The 14,353-nt window shown below is 43.4% G+C and overlaps 1 protein-coding gene across 2 annotated transcripts in view; it reads left to right on the top strand.

The window, feature by feature from the left end:
• Positions 1–7,258, top strand: part of GABRB1 (gamma-aminobutyric acid type A receptor subunit beta1) — a 1,683,231-nt gene extending 1,675,973 nt beyond the window's left edge. For both annotated transcript variants that reach the window (XM_078678962.1, XM_078678961.1), the window contains exon 9: positions 5,772–7,258. In XM_078678962.1, the coding sequence (XP_078535088.1) occupies positions 5,772–6,119 (348 nt within the window). In that variant the 3' untranslated portion in view covers positions 6,120–7,258. The remainder of the gene's footprint in view (positions 1–5,771) is intronic.
• Positions 7,259–14,353: the final 7,095 nt, after the last annotated feature.

The raw sequence follows: 14,353 nt of genomic DNA, 5'->3' as shown, positions 1-14,353 counted from the left end.
GGACCCAAAGTCGCACCCCAGCTGGAAGCGCTGGCATCCGTCGTCAACACCAAGAGGGGCGGGGGATGGAACCACAGACCCTTCGACAGATTCGAAGAATCCAGCCACCACTGCAGAGCAGCCACCAACTCCGGAGACACCGGCACAGGAATCGAGAAGTCCTGGACAGGAAAGGGCACCCAACGCTGAACATGCCACAACAGAGGTCGAAGATGAACCCTGGCCCAGGGCACCATGAACACAGTGGCAGACATGTGTCCCTGAACCACCAGCCACTGTAGGAGAGGAGCCGAATCCCGGGCAAGCAAAGCCCTCAGCAAAGACTGAAGACGCAGAATCCTCCACTCCGGGAGAAAGACCTTGCCCAGAACAGAGTCGAACACAGCCCCAATGAAGGTCCTCCAAGGGGCAGGATCCAGGTGACTCTTCGGCAGATTGACAAGGAAGCCATGATCCCAGAGCGTACGCATGGTCAAGGAAAGGTGGCGAGACATGACCTCCGGAGACGGAGCCTGCAGCAGCCAATCGTCCAGGTACGGAAACACGGACACCCCTAGGAGATGGAGATGAGCCACCAAGGGAGCAGCCACTTTGGTGAACACCAGGGCCTGACTGGGAACCAAAACCGGCCCTGGCAAAGTGCTCGGCCGGCCCACCCTCCGGGGGGGGGTCCGAGCGCTTTGCCAGGGCCGCTTTTCGGCCGATTTTGTTACAGGGCCGATTTTGCAGCTATGCTGCAAAAACGGTTCTGCAACAAAAACGGCCCCCAGGGCCCAAAACCGGCCCCCACCCTTGCGGCCGACCGGGGGATTGCCCGGTGCCCACAACGGCCAGTCCGGGCCTGGTGAACACCCTGGGGGCGGACCGGAGACCGAAGGGAAGGACGCAGAACTGCCAGTGTCGACCCTCCAGGCAGAAGCGCAGGAATCGCTGATCCCCCAACGCCATCGGAACATGTAGGTAGGCATCCTGGAGATCCAGCGAGGTGAACACCCAACCCTCCTGGATCAGGGGAATCACCTTCTGCAAAGTCTCCATCTTGAACGGGAAACCCCCCGTGATCTTCAGAACCACAAAAACGATGGAATAAGTCCACAGTCCACGTTCCAGGGGGGGAACCGGGACAATCGCCCGCTTGTCGAACAGCAACTGAACACCCCCCAGCAACGCCAGACGGCGAGAAGGGTTCGAAGGCAAAGGGGTCACCACCACACCCGAGGGAGGAGGAGGAGACAGGAACTCCATCCGGTAACCCCGGGAAAGAACATCCAGCACCCACTGGTCGGAGGTCGTCAGCAGCCAAGCATGGAGGAACAGCCGCAGTCTCCCACCAACCGCAGTTTGACCACCAGCGAGAACAGGCACCGGACCGGCGTAGTCAGGAACGAGGAGCGCCAGACCCACCAACCGGCTGGGGCTTCTTCTGGAACCTCCGAGGAAAGTTTCTACGAGCACCACGCTGGCCCTTAAACGAGGACTGCTGAAACCTGGAAGGCTGGCGAAAGGACCGGGCATTCGAGAAGGAGGACCTCTTATGAGAAGGAGTATGACGGAACGATAACGAATGCTTCCTATCCTTGAAGACCTTATGGAGCTTGTCCTCCAGGGCGTCCCCAAAAAGATGAGTACCAGAAAACGGCAACCTCAAGGCCATAGAACGCTGTGCAGCATCCGTCTTCCAACCCCGCAGAAGTAGGTTCCGATGGGCAGCCACAGAGGAACCACAAGACAGAGCAGAAGCCCTGACCGAGTCAAAGGCAATGTCCGAAAGGAACTCCGATTGACGTTCCATAGATTCCAGCAACTCCAGACAAGTGCCCCCCTCTTGCATAGTAGAAAACAAAGTCTTGAAGTCAGCCAACAAAGACTGCGCAACATATGCACCATACACTCCCGACCTAAGCGCTAGGTGAGAACCAGCATAGGACTTCCTCAGAGCAGAGTCTATCTTCTTATCAACTCCATCCTTCAGGATATTATCATCAGCCATGGAAGGTCGACCCACCAGAGAAGCAACAATAGAGTCCACCTGCACCGAATCAGGCAGGGCAACCTCCACATCCTGCAAAGGATAAAGCTTTGACATGAACCGGGGCAGAGAAATATGGTCCGGGTCCTTCCATTCCTTAAGGAGGACATCCATGACAAAGGGGTGGACGGGCATGGAAGAAGACACAGGCTTCCAAAACTGCGGCAGAACAGTGTCCTGTGAGGTGCTGGGCACAGAGACCTCAGGAAAGCTCATATTCTCCCGAACATGACAAAGGAGATCAGGCATCAGGTCCTTGGAAATGTACTTACCCTGCAGATCCACCGCGCCCAAAGTGGACTCATCCGAGGAAGCAGAGGAAGAAATATCCGAATACAGGGGAGCAGCAGCCTCAGAGCGACCCCCAGCACCCTTACTGGAAGCCTTGAGTTCAGACAGCGTCTCCAAAATCAGGCGCTTCAGACGCTTAGAGTCACCCAAACTGGCACTCCTAGCAGCAGGGGCAGAATCCCCACTATCCGAGGAGGAAGAAGAAGACCGAACTGGAGAGACATGCTTTCTCTTCCCGTGGTGTTTCCCCATAGCAAAGCAGCACAGCAAACCAGCCAACAGAGCAGACTTGAGACACCCAGTAGCACCACAAGCAGCAGAAAGGAATGACAGAACAGCAGAATCCCGCCAAATAAATACAAAGAAAACACTCACCCATCAGCTGAACCACGGAGAAAACTGACGAGGAGGAAGGAGGGGGGAAGGAGGAGCTGAGCCACGGACCGCGAATGAAACATCCAAAGGAACGATGACATCACCCCCTGCAGTCAAGCAGGATCGAAAGACAAGCAGCCTGGAGCCCACCCAGGCGTCTGCACAGGCCAATGCGGAGCCGAATATCCAACCGGCCTCCTGGCCGCCTTCCGACATGAAAGGAGGCTCCAGCCCCCGCCGCCAAGGCGAAAACCCCCCCGCACACCGCCGAGACCACTGAAGCGGGCTCCCAGGCAGAATCAGCCTCCCCCCCCCCCTCTCCAGGGGGCGAGCGCACACAGCCGAGAAACATGCGGCCGGTAATAGAGCGCTAGCGGGAGCCAGCCTCCGGAGATGGACTGCGGGGGCGGGGCTTCGGCAAACAGCAACACGGCAATCCCAGAAATGGCCGGAGAGCGAGGAGCCGCGGCGCACCCCGAATCCAAAGGCATAGGGCAGAAGAAAGAACCGGAGCTCCAAGGTGCAAAGACTCCCCCGAAAGTGGAAAGATCCGAACTTCAGCAACTAAGAGACGAAATCCCCGGGGACCGCAGAGGCCCCGCAACCCAGGTCCCCAGCAATCCAGGAAACACAGGAAGCCCAGCAGCCCGGTCTCCACATCCCACGGAGGTCCATGAGCACCCCCAATGCCCAGCAAAGGAGGAAACCACAGGACAGGCGAAGCAGGTAAGTGCCCGGCACCCACCCAAGCGCCCCCATCAGAATTCCATCCGACAGGAAACAAAACAGGATTTGCTTCTGGTGGTGAGGTGTGTTATAGCACCTGACAGGAGGGTGGGTGGAGTCTAAAAGCGTTTCCTGTTTTGTTTCCTGTCGTATGGAATACCTCATGTGTTATGACTGGGTCGAGGACGAGGGACGTAGAGGTAATGCCTTTTGTACCCTAAATAGAGTTGCTCCTTTCTATTTTTACTAATTTTAATGTAGGGGCCCTTATGCTGCTCATGCATTGCACGTGCACTTTATTGACTACAATACTTTTAACTGAATGACACTGGAGTATTTTAATAGCCTTCTGCTGCTTATATATTGCATATGCACTTTACTGAACCCGATCTTTAAAAAATGTAAGGCCACTATGCTGTCCATGTTTTGCACACGCACTCCATTGACCTCTATATTCATAGATTCGTTTCTGGCCCGTTGAGGCAGATCTGTGGGATAGCAGAGAGTTTTATGTAATACTACTACAAGGCTGTACCAATTATGTGTAATTCGTTGCCTCACACAGTGTAATGATTGTTTTTTAATCAAATGTTATGTACTGTATTTTCATTTGTGCTTTTATGGCCATTTAGGCCGAAATAAAGATCTTTGAATTAAATACAAAATGATCTCAACTTGTGCTCCGGTTTGAAATTCAATTAGAGTCGATAACAAGGCTGGGTTTACTAACATTAGTGGGTTCATTTCATTTATTTGTTTACGCTTTATCCGAGTTGCCATAGTTATGGGAGGAGTACTGGGGTGACAAGGAGTCCGTTTAACAATGTATTTATTAGACATTTGTACAGTTGATGGCAGTAACATCTGGCATTTATGGGTGTGAGGGGCGGGTGCGTGCAAAAATAAATAAATATATATTTTTTTTTAACATTTTACGGGTCAAACGTGACTTCCTTCACTATGGACACCCACAGGAAGTGGAAGCTGGAGCCTGGAACTCCCTTGACCAAGCAAGGCGCTGCTCTAATGCTGTGAGAACAGCACCATGATTGGAGGGAGAGGCCCCACTTAGTGCCCCACAGCACACTGGAGGCCTGCAGTGACTCTAACCTAGCTGTTTAAGACAGCTGGGTTAGAGATGTTCTACCAGTCGATTAATACAAAAACGTGCCAATTGCCATTGCAAAATTGCATGCCCCCAGTGCAGAATTTCACATTGCAATCATACAGCGTTTGTGATCTGCGCTCTGATCACTGATTGACGGCTGATGACGTATAAAGATTGGCCCTAAGCAGAGTTATGACATAAGCCTGATTTAGGTATGAGTTACCCCTTTCACCAGTAATAAGACATTGAAAACATTTTATTTTAATTGGGGCATATCCTTTGCCTGATTCATTGGCTGTCTGGCTGGTGACAGTACCTCCCTCGTTCTTTGCTTATTTAATGCTCACCTTTGTCCCTGATCCTGTGTAGAGGGTCTGACATACTCTTAGGAGTATTATCGTTTAGAAAGTGTGACTCTATGAATAGGACAGCACTAACTGCTGTGTACAATTCATCGAGAGTATACGCTGTGCCTCTGCTGCAGAGAAACAATTTGGTCTTTACCTTTGGTCAAACTCTTTCTTTTGCTCCCTGGTAGACTATGTTGAAGTCGATTTAGGTCTGGCTTGTGATCAACAGAAAAAGACCTTCAAATAGCACAACTGAGACTGCCTTTGATACCACCCATTGGGGTGGTATCAATTATACTGAGTGCAAAATTTGATTCGGCAGATGTGTGCTTGCACCGAAGAAGAACACTCTATTTTCTCCAACTCTTGTTGAACATTATTATTGGCTTCAAGACCTTCAATTTCATAGGGATTGATAAACTTTCCTCTACCACAAGGTGTTTCAAACCTGCGGGTCAGAACTTAAGTGTGTTCATCCAAACCATATGATGAGCTCCATCTTTAGGGGCAGAATAATACATTGTTAGTCACACCAGCTTAGCGGTGGTAGATGATTTACACAATCTTTGATTTAGTATGACAAGGGAATGATGGGGTCACATGGATGAGAAGCTTGGAAAATTCAGTCTAAGGAATAAATTGATTTAAAATCACAATAAAATATAACATCAGTTATATCATGAGATGCAAATATGTTAATCTTTTATAATCCTTTTGCTGAACAGCTACGCAAAATAATTTTACAAGTGAAAATAGCCCCTGTACTTAAATGTGTTAGGTAAGAATGAGCTAAGAAGGGAAATTCTAACAAACTATGTTATTAAAACAAGATTGACATATGGCATCTTAAGTGTGTATTAACTGTACAACGTCACTTCCTGTCACACTCTAGGTGGATGCACATGGAAACATTCTTCTAACAACTCTGGAAATAAGAAATGAAGTCAGCGGCTCTGAGGTGTTGACCAGTATCAGCGATCCCCGCGCCACCATGTTTTCATACGACAGCGCGAGCATCCAGTACAGGAAACCTCCGTCCAACAGGGATGCGTACAGCCGAAGCACTTTGGATAGACATATGGTGCATAAGAAGGGGCGCTTACGAAGGAGAGCGTCGCAGCTCAAAATCAAGATTCCTGATTTGACTGATGTGAATGGAATTGACCGGTGGTCAAGGCTGATCTTCCCCATCGCATTTGCTTTTTTTAATGTCGTTTATTGGCTTTACTATGTGCACTAGGTTATGCAATGAACCCTCCACACTTAGACTTGTTTAGTTGCTTAATCTTTAACTCTGGAACAACTGCAGTGACTAAGATGCTGCATTCTGAAGGTAAGATATCCAACACTCTAATCCATGCGCCTTTTTTGCATCTCAGAGTTTAGAAAATCAGTTTGTCTACGTGAATCCAATACAGCATCAATTCCAATACACATTGGATCTTGAGACCTCTTGAAATGAAGGAGAAGGGAAACAACTTCTCGTCAAATGTGCCAATCATATTAACATTTTTCTACTCAATATTCAGCTTGTTTTTGGACTGTGTTAATATAAACATGAAAATAATGTGTGCACTCATAATAATACATGTATATATACATATATAAAGAGGAGCATGTGTATACATATTTATGTATGCACATCTGTTTTAGTGTACCATAGTCTCTTCACTCCTACACGAACACACATACACACTTATGCACACACACTACCTGAACTAAAACATTCAGAGTAAAATAGACATGTTTGATTGTGAGGCCCTCTCTGGCATCAGAAACAAATGTTACACCCGTCCCCCATTCTTATGTAAAGCACCTCAAGAAATATCAATTCAGGATTAACTGGATTTCTACAAAGTTTTCAATAGATCACTTCAAGCAGAGTCAAACTTTTGTATCCATACACATCATTTTGGAAGAATAATACACTCTGGTGGTGAATGAGTACAGAATGCGGCTGGTTTCTGTCTGAAAGTGTTGACTACTAGAGACACTATGTGCATTAGTTCTCAACTCCCTACAGTGTGTTCAGGCAATTTATATGAGAAGCTATAAACTCCACAAATCCAGGTGAGGGTGATGATGATACTAAATTTGGGCCGGATAGTAATCTTTGTGGCTGTTTGAGTCCAATTCAGAGCTACACCAAAAGCGCTAAGACAGCATGTGACACAAATGTGTGCAACTCATAGCTCAAAGAACTACAACTGGCATAATAATACAGCAGTTTGTAGAGTGCTGTTTGTTCTCTATGTGGTATGTGGTCTATCTACCAGGTCCCTGAGTCACCTTGTGTGCCATTCTCAATGTCATACCTCAGAAGCTCAATGCCATTATTCTGCAGGAGTGACACGAGGTGGTCTGCATGGCTTCACTGAACCTGGTCTTCACATTTCCTGATCACTGTATCCCGCTTAACAAAGGTCCTTTGGAATGCGTGCGACCAACGTGTTGTATCCAAGCAGTCCAGGGCCGCCGTTACCAACGGGCCATCTATGTGCAATTCCTCCCTCTTTGCACCATCCTCTCGTTTCCTAAACTGCTGCAGGTATTGCCTGGATGAACTCCCTTCTAGTACATTCTTCTTGATGAGTGCAGCAGGGTTTCGTGGATGCAAGGATTCATAAGAGGTTCCCTTCATTTTTATTTTGCTTGAAGAATGGGGTTTCTAGTAGTAACACGTCAGAAGGATGACAAAGCAGGCTGCTGCAAGGTGAACGGCAGCCATCCAACCAGAAGGGATGGAAATAGAGATGAGGCATTTGTTAGGAATGAAAAAGATGATGGAGCCATAGAGCGGGAGACAAGAGCTGAGCCATTGGGTGCTCTTAGGTGAGGAAGGTCAATAAATGAAGACCCTCCTTATGAGTGGCCCTTTAATCCTGATGGGACCATGAACACCAGTGTTCTGCATGCTACTCTGCATTGCAACTACAAAAGCTGTAATTGCCTAGAAAATGTTGCCCCATTATCACAGTGTTTTGGTAATGCCTACCTGGAATCTTTGTGCATTGTTGCCAGGACATTTTAATGAGGGACTTTTTAGATGGGTTAAATAGTGGAGGCTTCATTTTAGCATAACAATATGCACTAAACTTGCCTTTTCAAGCAGTATTAACAGTTATTGTATATCTGTACGAAACACTGTGTATTCGGCACTGCGGGTCATCAGTCTAAATCTATGCTAATCTTTATTTCAGTTCTATGACCTCACTCAATATCTTCATTTTTGATGTTACTGATTATACGGCTCAAACACATGCAACAACCTTGATATATGTGCCAAGAAATGGGGTCTGCTCTTGTAGCCTGTAGAATTTGTGACATCTATTTGACATTTTATATGCATAACTTAACACATGTTACATCGAGGCATTTGATACATAGGCAGACCTTGTTCGTCTTAAAGTATTAGTGTTTGTATCATTGCCTCAGATTTCCACTGTCAGGATGAATGACAAAACTATAGACACAGCAACAGTTTTGTTTCAAGTTGAAGACTCAGACATCTGAACTAACAAACAATCTGACTCAGGAGATATGTGTGAACTAGGACCAACTTTATATACCAGAGCATTGAGAGACAATCACTTCGACTTACTAATCGCTTCGACTTACTACAACAACCGAACAAATACTGTCCCACACTGGTTTCAAGGAATGGCCATCAATTCCATGAAATCTTAGTGTAATATTTTGAACATCAAAATGAGTGTGGCAATGGTGAAATTTAAGACCACTCTCTCTCTCTCTTTGAATTATAGCCCCTTGGCCTAGAAAACGGAATTCATCTTGACGTATTTGTGGATATTCCTCGGGGCAAATGTTCAAGTCGGTCTGGTTGAAATGCATCAAGCCTTTGAAGCACGTCTGCAGAATAGGTTTTCTAAATGGGCCTAACGCACATTGCTCTAGTTCCTTGCTCTTACCTCTCTGAACCAATTATGCCAGTTTTCTCAGGACATATAAAATCTACTCTGATCAATTATTTCATGTTGTATTTCAGTGGTATCTAAAGAGTTTCCTATTCTTCGTGCCAGCAAATATTTGCCCCAAATAAGTGGGCATATCTTGTACTTGATTTGTAAAACAAGTGCCAGGGCCCTCATCAGAAGGCCACTGCAGCTTACACTAATCATTGCCCCTACCAGCTCTGCCATTGATACTGTGAACACAACTACTAGCCGTCACACTCCTACAAGTGTGATAATTCAGTCTACTCCAGGCTCCCAAAGCTATAAGAAGGGATTGGGAGGCAGGTATTAGTCATTTAAGGTGAATGGAATTAATAAACAACTGGTGTTGTGCTCATCTCTAAATTAGATAAACAGCTGACACATGTGGCAGCCTTGTAATAAGTGCCAGTGTTGACAATTAAGTGCCAGTGCCAGGCACGGGAAACCACAGGCTCAAATTAAGCACTGGACATCGTAGTCACTGCACAGATTTTTCAGAGTCAGTTTCTATCTAACAAATTTAGTATCTAGGCTCATCAGGTATGAAGAAACAGGAGGAACAAATGAGAGAAGGCAAATAAAGGTGTTTTGCCACAATTAACATTTGAGTTTTGTCACAAGATCGATGGGAAAGATGGAGGGCATCTTGCTTGGCAATCGCTTATAAATAATATTCAGTCAAGCATATTGAATTTAGTGATGGGTAGTCATGATCTATCAGCAAGGCCAATTCGACATGAAGCCAGAAACCTCATAAAAAGTTGCCTCAGCTGCAAAGGTACAGGTTTTATTTATTTTTCTATGTATAAAAGCAGGAGACAGCCACAATTACGACATTCCGAAGCATCTGAAGCTTTCTCAAGAGTCTGGAGATAGCAAGCAAAATGGTGACATATTCAGTTTCAAGAAAGCCATGGTGAAATGTTCAGTCCCAAGAGAACCCTGGCCTTGGTCTAGTATGGCAGATATGACTGCATGATGCTTTTTTATAAGCAATATATCTTTGCAAGAGCAAAGTCGACTGAAGCTAATTTAGCAGTTTAGTCGTCATTTTTTATTGCAGATGATTTTCAAAGTTGATTGAAGTTTGATACACTTCCAGTGTCATCTGTACTGCAGGGTTCAAGGGAAGACTCATCAGAGGATAGATACCGATGAATTGGTTTTGTTAATAAATGGAATTGCTCCATTTACAAGGAAACTGTAAGATCAAAAAATGTAGGATTTGACCTGTATTTTAGAGTAAATACTGATAAAAAATGGTCAAAACACAGACATTCATAGTAGATTGAAAGGGAGTTGGATAAGCAACATATCATATTGTATTTATTTATAGATAGTTTTAGATATACTCTGAAAAGGTTTCTTCGCGCAGTACAAAGAAATGTCAGTAAGAACTGAATTATTGATGGACTAACCAGGCTTTAAGTTTTTTTCTGAACCTTAACAACTTGTTCTCATGCGAAGGAATGTCCCAATTCTCCATGTGCCAATTAAGGTATTTAAATGTGAAGGAATATGCTAATTTGCCTGAAGAAAACACCAGCAATCGGACTAGGTCATTCCCATTATTTCATTATTGATGGCTAATTCTTCTCAACCTACCAACCTGCTAAGTAAAATAGGGACCGGAAGTGGTGATGAATGGCATCAACGACACGTAGAGATTTTGTACAATATCTGTTCTGGGCAACATAATGTTTACGTATCATTTTATTTATGTGTTGCCGAAATAAAAATATCAATATGTGCCTCTATCATAGTGGGATTTATGTATTGCAGGGCCATGTGCCCTGTTGTAAGAGGTGGTATTTCCTAAATCATTTTCACCTGCTGTCTTGTGGGAAAGCTGTCGTTCCTCATTAAGGGAGACCTACAAGGCAAGCACATTCTGCAAAACATGATATTTTAGGATTCTAGCTGTAGGTGACATGGCCACAGTTCCATGATCATGTGCACAATAACATTTGTGCATGAGTAACCATTTTATAAGTGATTTCAGGGTTACTGTCAATGGCTTTATGTAAACACTGCCGTGATACTGATATATAGTAGAGGCCTTCTCTGTGATTTGAAGCTAGTAGAGGCCTTCTCTGTGATTTGAAGCTGGAGCCTTGATTACAATGTTGATGCACCAACCATAGGTGCTACATTACCTCCAAGTTCACTTATGGATATTAATGAGTTTTTTCTTTTGGCAGGATACATTTGTTTTAGCTTTTGCTCCATATTTGTTTTGTTTGAGTTTAGACTTCACTGTCATCAATACACATCCTTCGCTCTCCTCATCATTTTTTTCAGATCATCCATTACAAGTATAATACACTTACTTAAAAGGCTTTCAGTCATTCCTCTTGATCCATTGGCCTGTAATTGTGTCATTCACATGTTGTTTCCGGACACTACAACACACTGGATGGAGAAGTTGATCAATCTATTTCTACACTGACTAACTCCACTGTGAATGGTGAAATTTTGGTCTTGCTCAAGGAGCATATTCACAAATTAAGTAGTTCCCTTCAGTGCCAAGGAACTCCTATACCAGTGTGTGTTGTTTTAGAAACCAAAACAATATTTTTGCTTTTAGAGTTTTTTTATCCTAAATTGATGAGAGCCCAGCAAACTCCCCATCAACAAAGTTTGGTAAAAAAAAAAAATCGCGACAAACAAAACAAGCACTGAAAATGAAAATATGCTGGCATAAAATACCAGGTAAATTGGCTTTGCCAATGTTTGTTTTATATTGATGTTATTCCTTTTCTATATGGTGGCCTCTTTCGATTCAGTCTTTGCACTTATGACATAGCACAGATCTCCAGTCACCAGTTTACAGACATTTTTATGGCAAAAAGTAGTGTCAGATGCATCATCATTATTTCACTACTAATGTTTTTGACATCTAAGGCTTTTGTATATTTTCGACCCAGAATTAACGGCTTATAGTGTGTTTGGAAAAATGTAAAGGAGTAGTAATGTATGGTTGAAAGCAATTATATTTTTGTGTTTGACCTTCCTAAACACATTCAAATAGCTTCAAAAGTTGAAAAAAAGTAGTTTATGAAGGTATAATGAAACCCTTTTGAAGCTAAAGCAAAGAAGCTGACCCTTCATGCCTACCTTTCATGGAAGTCTGGTATCTGATCTGTGCTACACTTTATCATTCAGCTATAAAAGTAAAAACAAATAGTACTTTACATAAACCTTTAAAAAATAATACATTCTACAAATTAACAGCTCGCAACAAAATAGACTATAGTTGATTAGCCCTATGTTTATTGCAATCACTTTCTTTTTTATAGAACATAATTACCCTTTCAGAATAATCATCAGCAACCAAATAACTGCTACTCCTTCTATATTCTTTCCTCGCATCTATTATTTATACTTTTCTCATTGTTCATGCCATTATTGATAGAGTTGTTTTTGTAAAACTCGTTATACTTCAAAAATGCTATCTCTCCCTGTTTGAAACTGTGTTCCGGGATGACTGTGAAGTAGCCATTTAAGTGATATAACTAATTAATTTGTAAAATATTATTTCATTCAATAGAGAGACAGGGAATGCTCTAATATGCACCAAGATGCTGGTAAATCCATCATGGATAAAGTTTAGTTGACTTGGCCAGTTGCACAGCAACACCTAATAGGCTGCTATCGAAGGAGATCGTGAGAAAAGAATGACAAAGGTAACACCCACTATATTTTGTATGGTCCAGACTTCCTTGAAACTGGTGGTGCTAGATATGCCATTGGTATTTCATATTGTTGAACACCTGGAGGCCTGTTTTAAAGAAATATTCCGAAATATGTGCCTACAGCTGTACTAGTTTACCTGGGTGCATATTTCTCAATTTTAAGAATTCTTAAATGTTTCCAGGAGTATGCTTGGCAACTTGCAGCATGCACACATACAGCAGCCATCTTGGAATCCTTTTTCTTATGCTTTATGAAAAAGCCGTCCAAAATGTCAGCAATTCACATATGAAGAGAAGTCTTGTAATCACTTTTTAGAAGCGTATTATTCCAAGATGGCTGTCATGCATGTGCATGCACCTATGTGCCCTCATGACTGTCACCTTGGAATTAATTGTTTTCCAGAAAACGTAAGAAAATAATTTCAAGATGAACACCTATGCTTACTCATACTCTGGAGGCATCTTGGAATGCTTTTCTATGAAGCTTCAAAAAAGCATTACAAGATGGCTACCATGGGTGCTCACATGCGCACACACACAGTAGGCCGCCTTTTAATGGTTTAGAAAAACATTCATAGATTGCCACCAACCACTGTGTTAGAAGTATGCCGTTGTGGGCAGGGGCAAACAGGCTTTCAGGGTAACGCATTTTTAAATGTAGAGAACAAGTAGTATGAGAGGCAGAGGTAGGGTAAGAGGAGAGACAGAGAGAAACTAAATAGTCACTCATGCACTATTTTACAGAATTGATATCAGCAGTGGAAGGACACCACTCTTGGAATAAAAAAAACACAGGCACCAAAATACTCCTTGAGTGGGACAAACCCAAGAATTGAGAGGAAAGCTACTGAATTGGAAGCAGGGAACTGAGATAAACAAGAAAGTCATCAGTTCGTGAGGAAGGGGCAGACTTTAAGCTCACTATAAGTCTATTTACAATAGCTAGGTTGCCAATAGACAGACACTGACCTATTAGGGGTCTGCAAAATATTATTATTTTTTCTTAAAATGCTGCAAGATTCCATAAAAATTTCACATAAATATGCTTTTAGAGTGAATTGTGATGTGCAGGTATCTCAAATGACTTTCTTCATGAGAGTCCATTTTCCATAAACAAGTTTTATAAGATTCTTGGAGGAAACTGGATCTAGCAGTACTTCGACATGCAAAATTTTAAACAAAATTGTATAACGAGAACATTTAAAAAAATGTCACAAATTTTGTGTCACACAAAATTTTGAAATGATGGCAATATTGCTAATGTATGTAAAGTTTGGTACATTAATGCTATTGAAGTTATTATTATACAAAGGGTCAAAGCATGATGCTGTAGGATTCATTGGTTGCTTAGCACAGTGGTTAGGTGTTGGACTTCTCAAAGCTCTCTCGTACTTCTCGTTAACATGTTTTGTGTGTGCTTACTAATATCCTAGATTTTTTCTCAGTGTTTGGGAAAATGTACTCTGCATATGCCCAGATGAGTGTGTAGAAACACTTGGGGTTTCAACAAAGATTTTCATCTTGCAGGTGTTAATGTGTACATGGAAACTAACTTTTGATAGCTACTCCAGTAAAAGATGATACTTCTAGAATTTTGTTGTCACACCCTTTTCATACCTCATCCAGCTTTGCGGATCTAATGTGGAGAAATAGATGTGAAACAGCTGAATTATCTTGGATATAATTCTCTCTAGGTTGGGTCTAGATTAACACCTATTTTAAATTCAAATTCCTACATGTCTATAGAAAGTTTAAGAATGCTGAGAAGCAGCTACTCCTGAGTTGGACAAACATATTCCCATCAATTCAGCATTTAAGATGTT

The sequence above is a fragment of the Lissotriton helveticus genome, chromosome 2_2, assembly GCF_964261635.1.
Source record: "Lissotriton helveticus chromosome 2_2, aLisHel1.1, whole genome shotgun sequence".
Lineage (NCBI taxonomy): Eukaryota > Metazoa > Chordata > Amphibia > Caudata > Salamandridae > Lissotriton > Lissotriton helveticus.
This window is presented reverse-complemented; position numbering and strand designations above follow the sequence as displayed.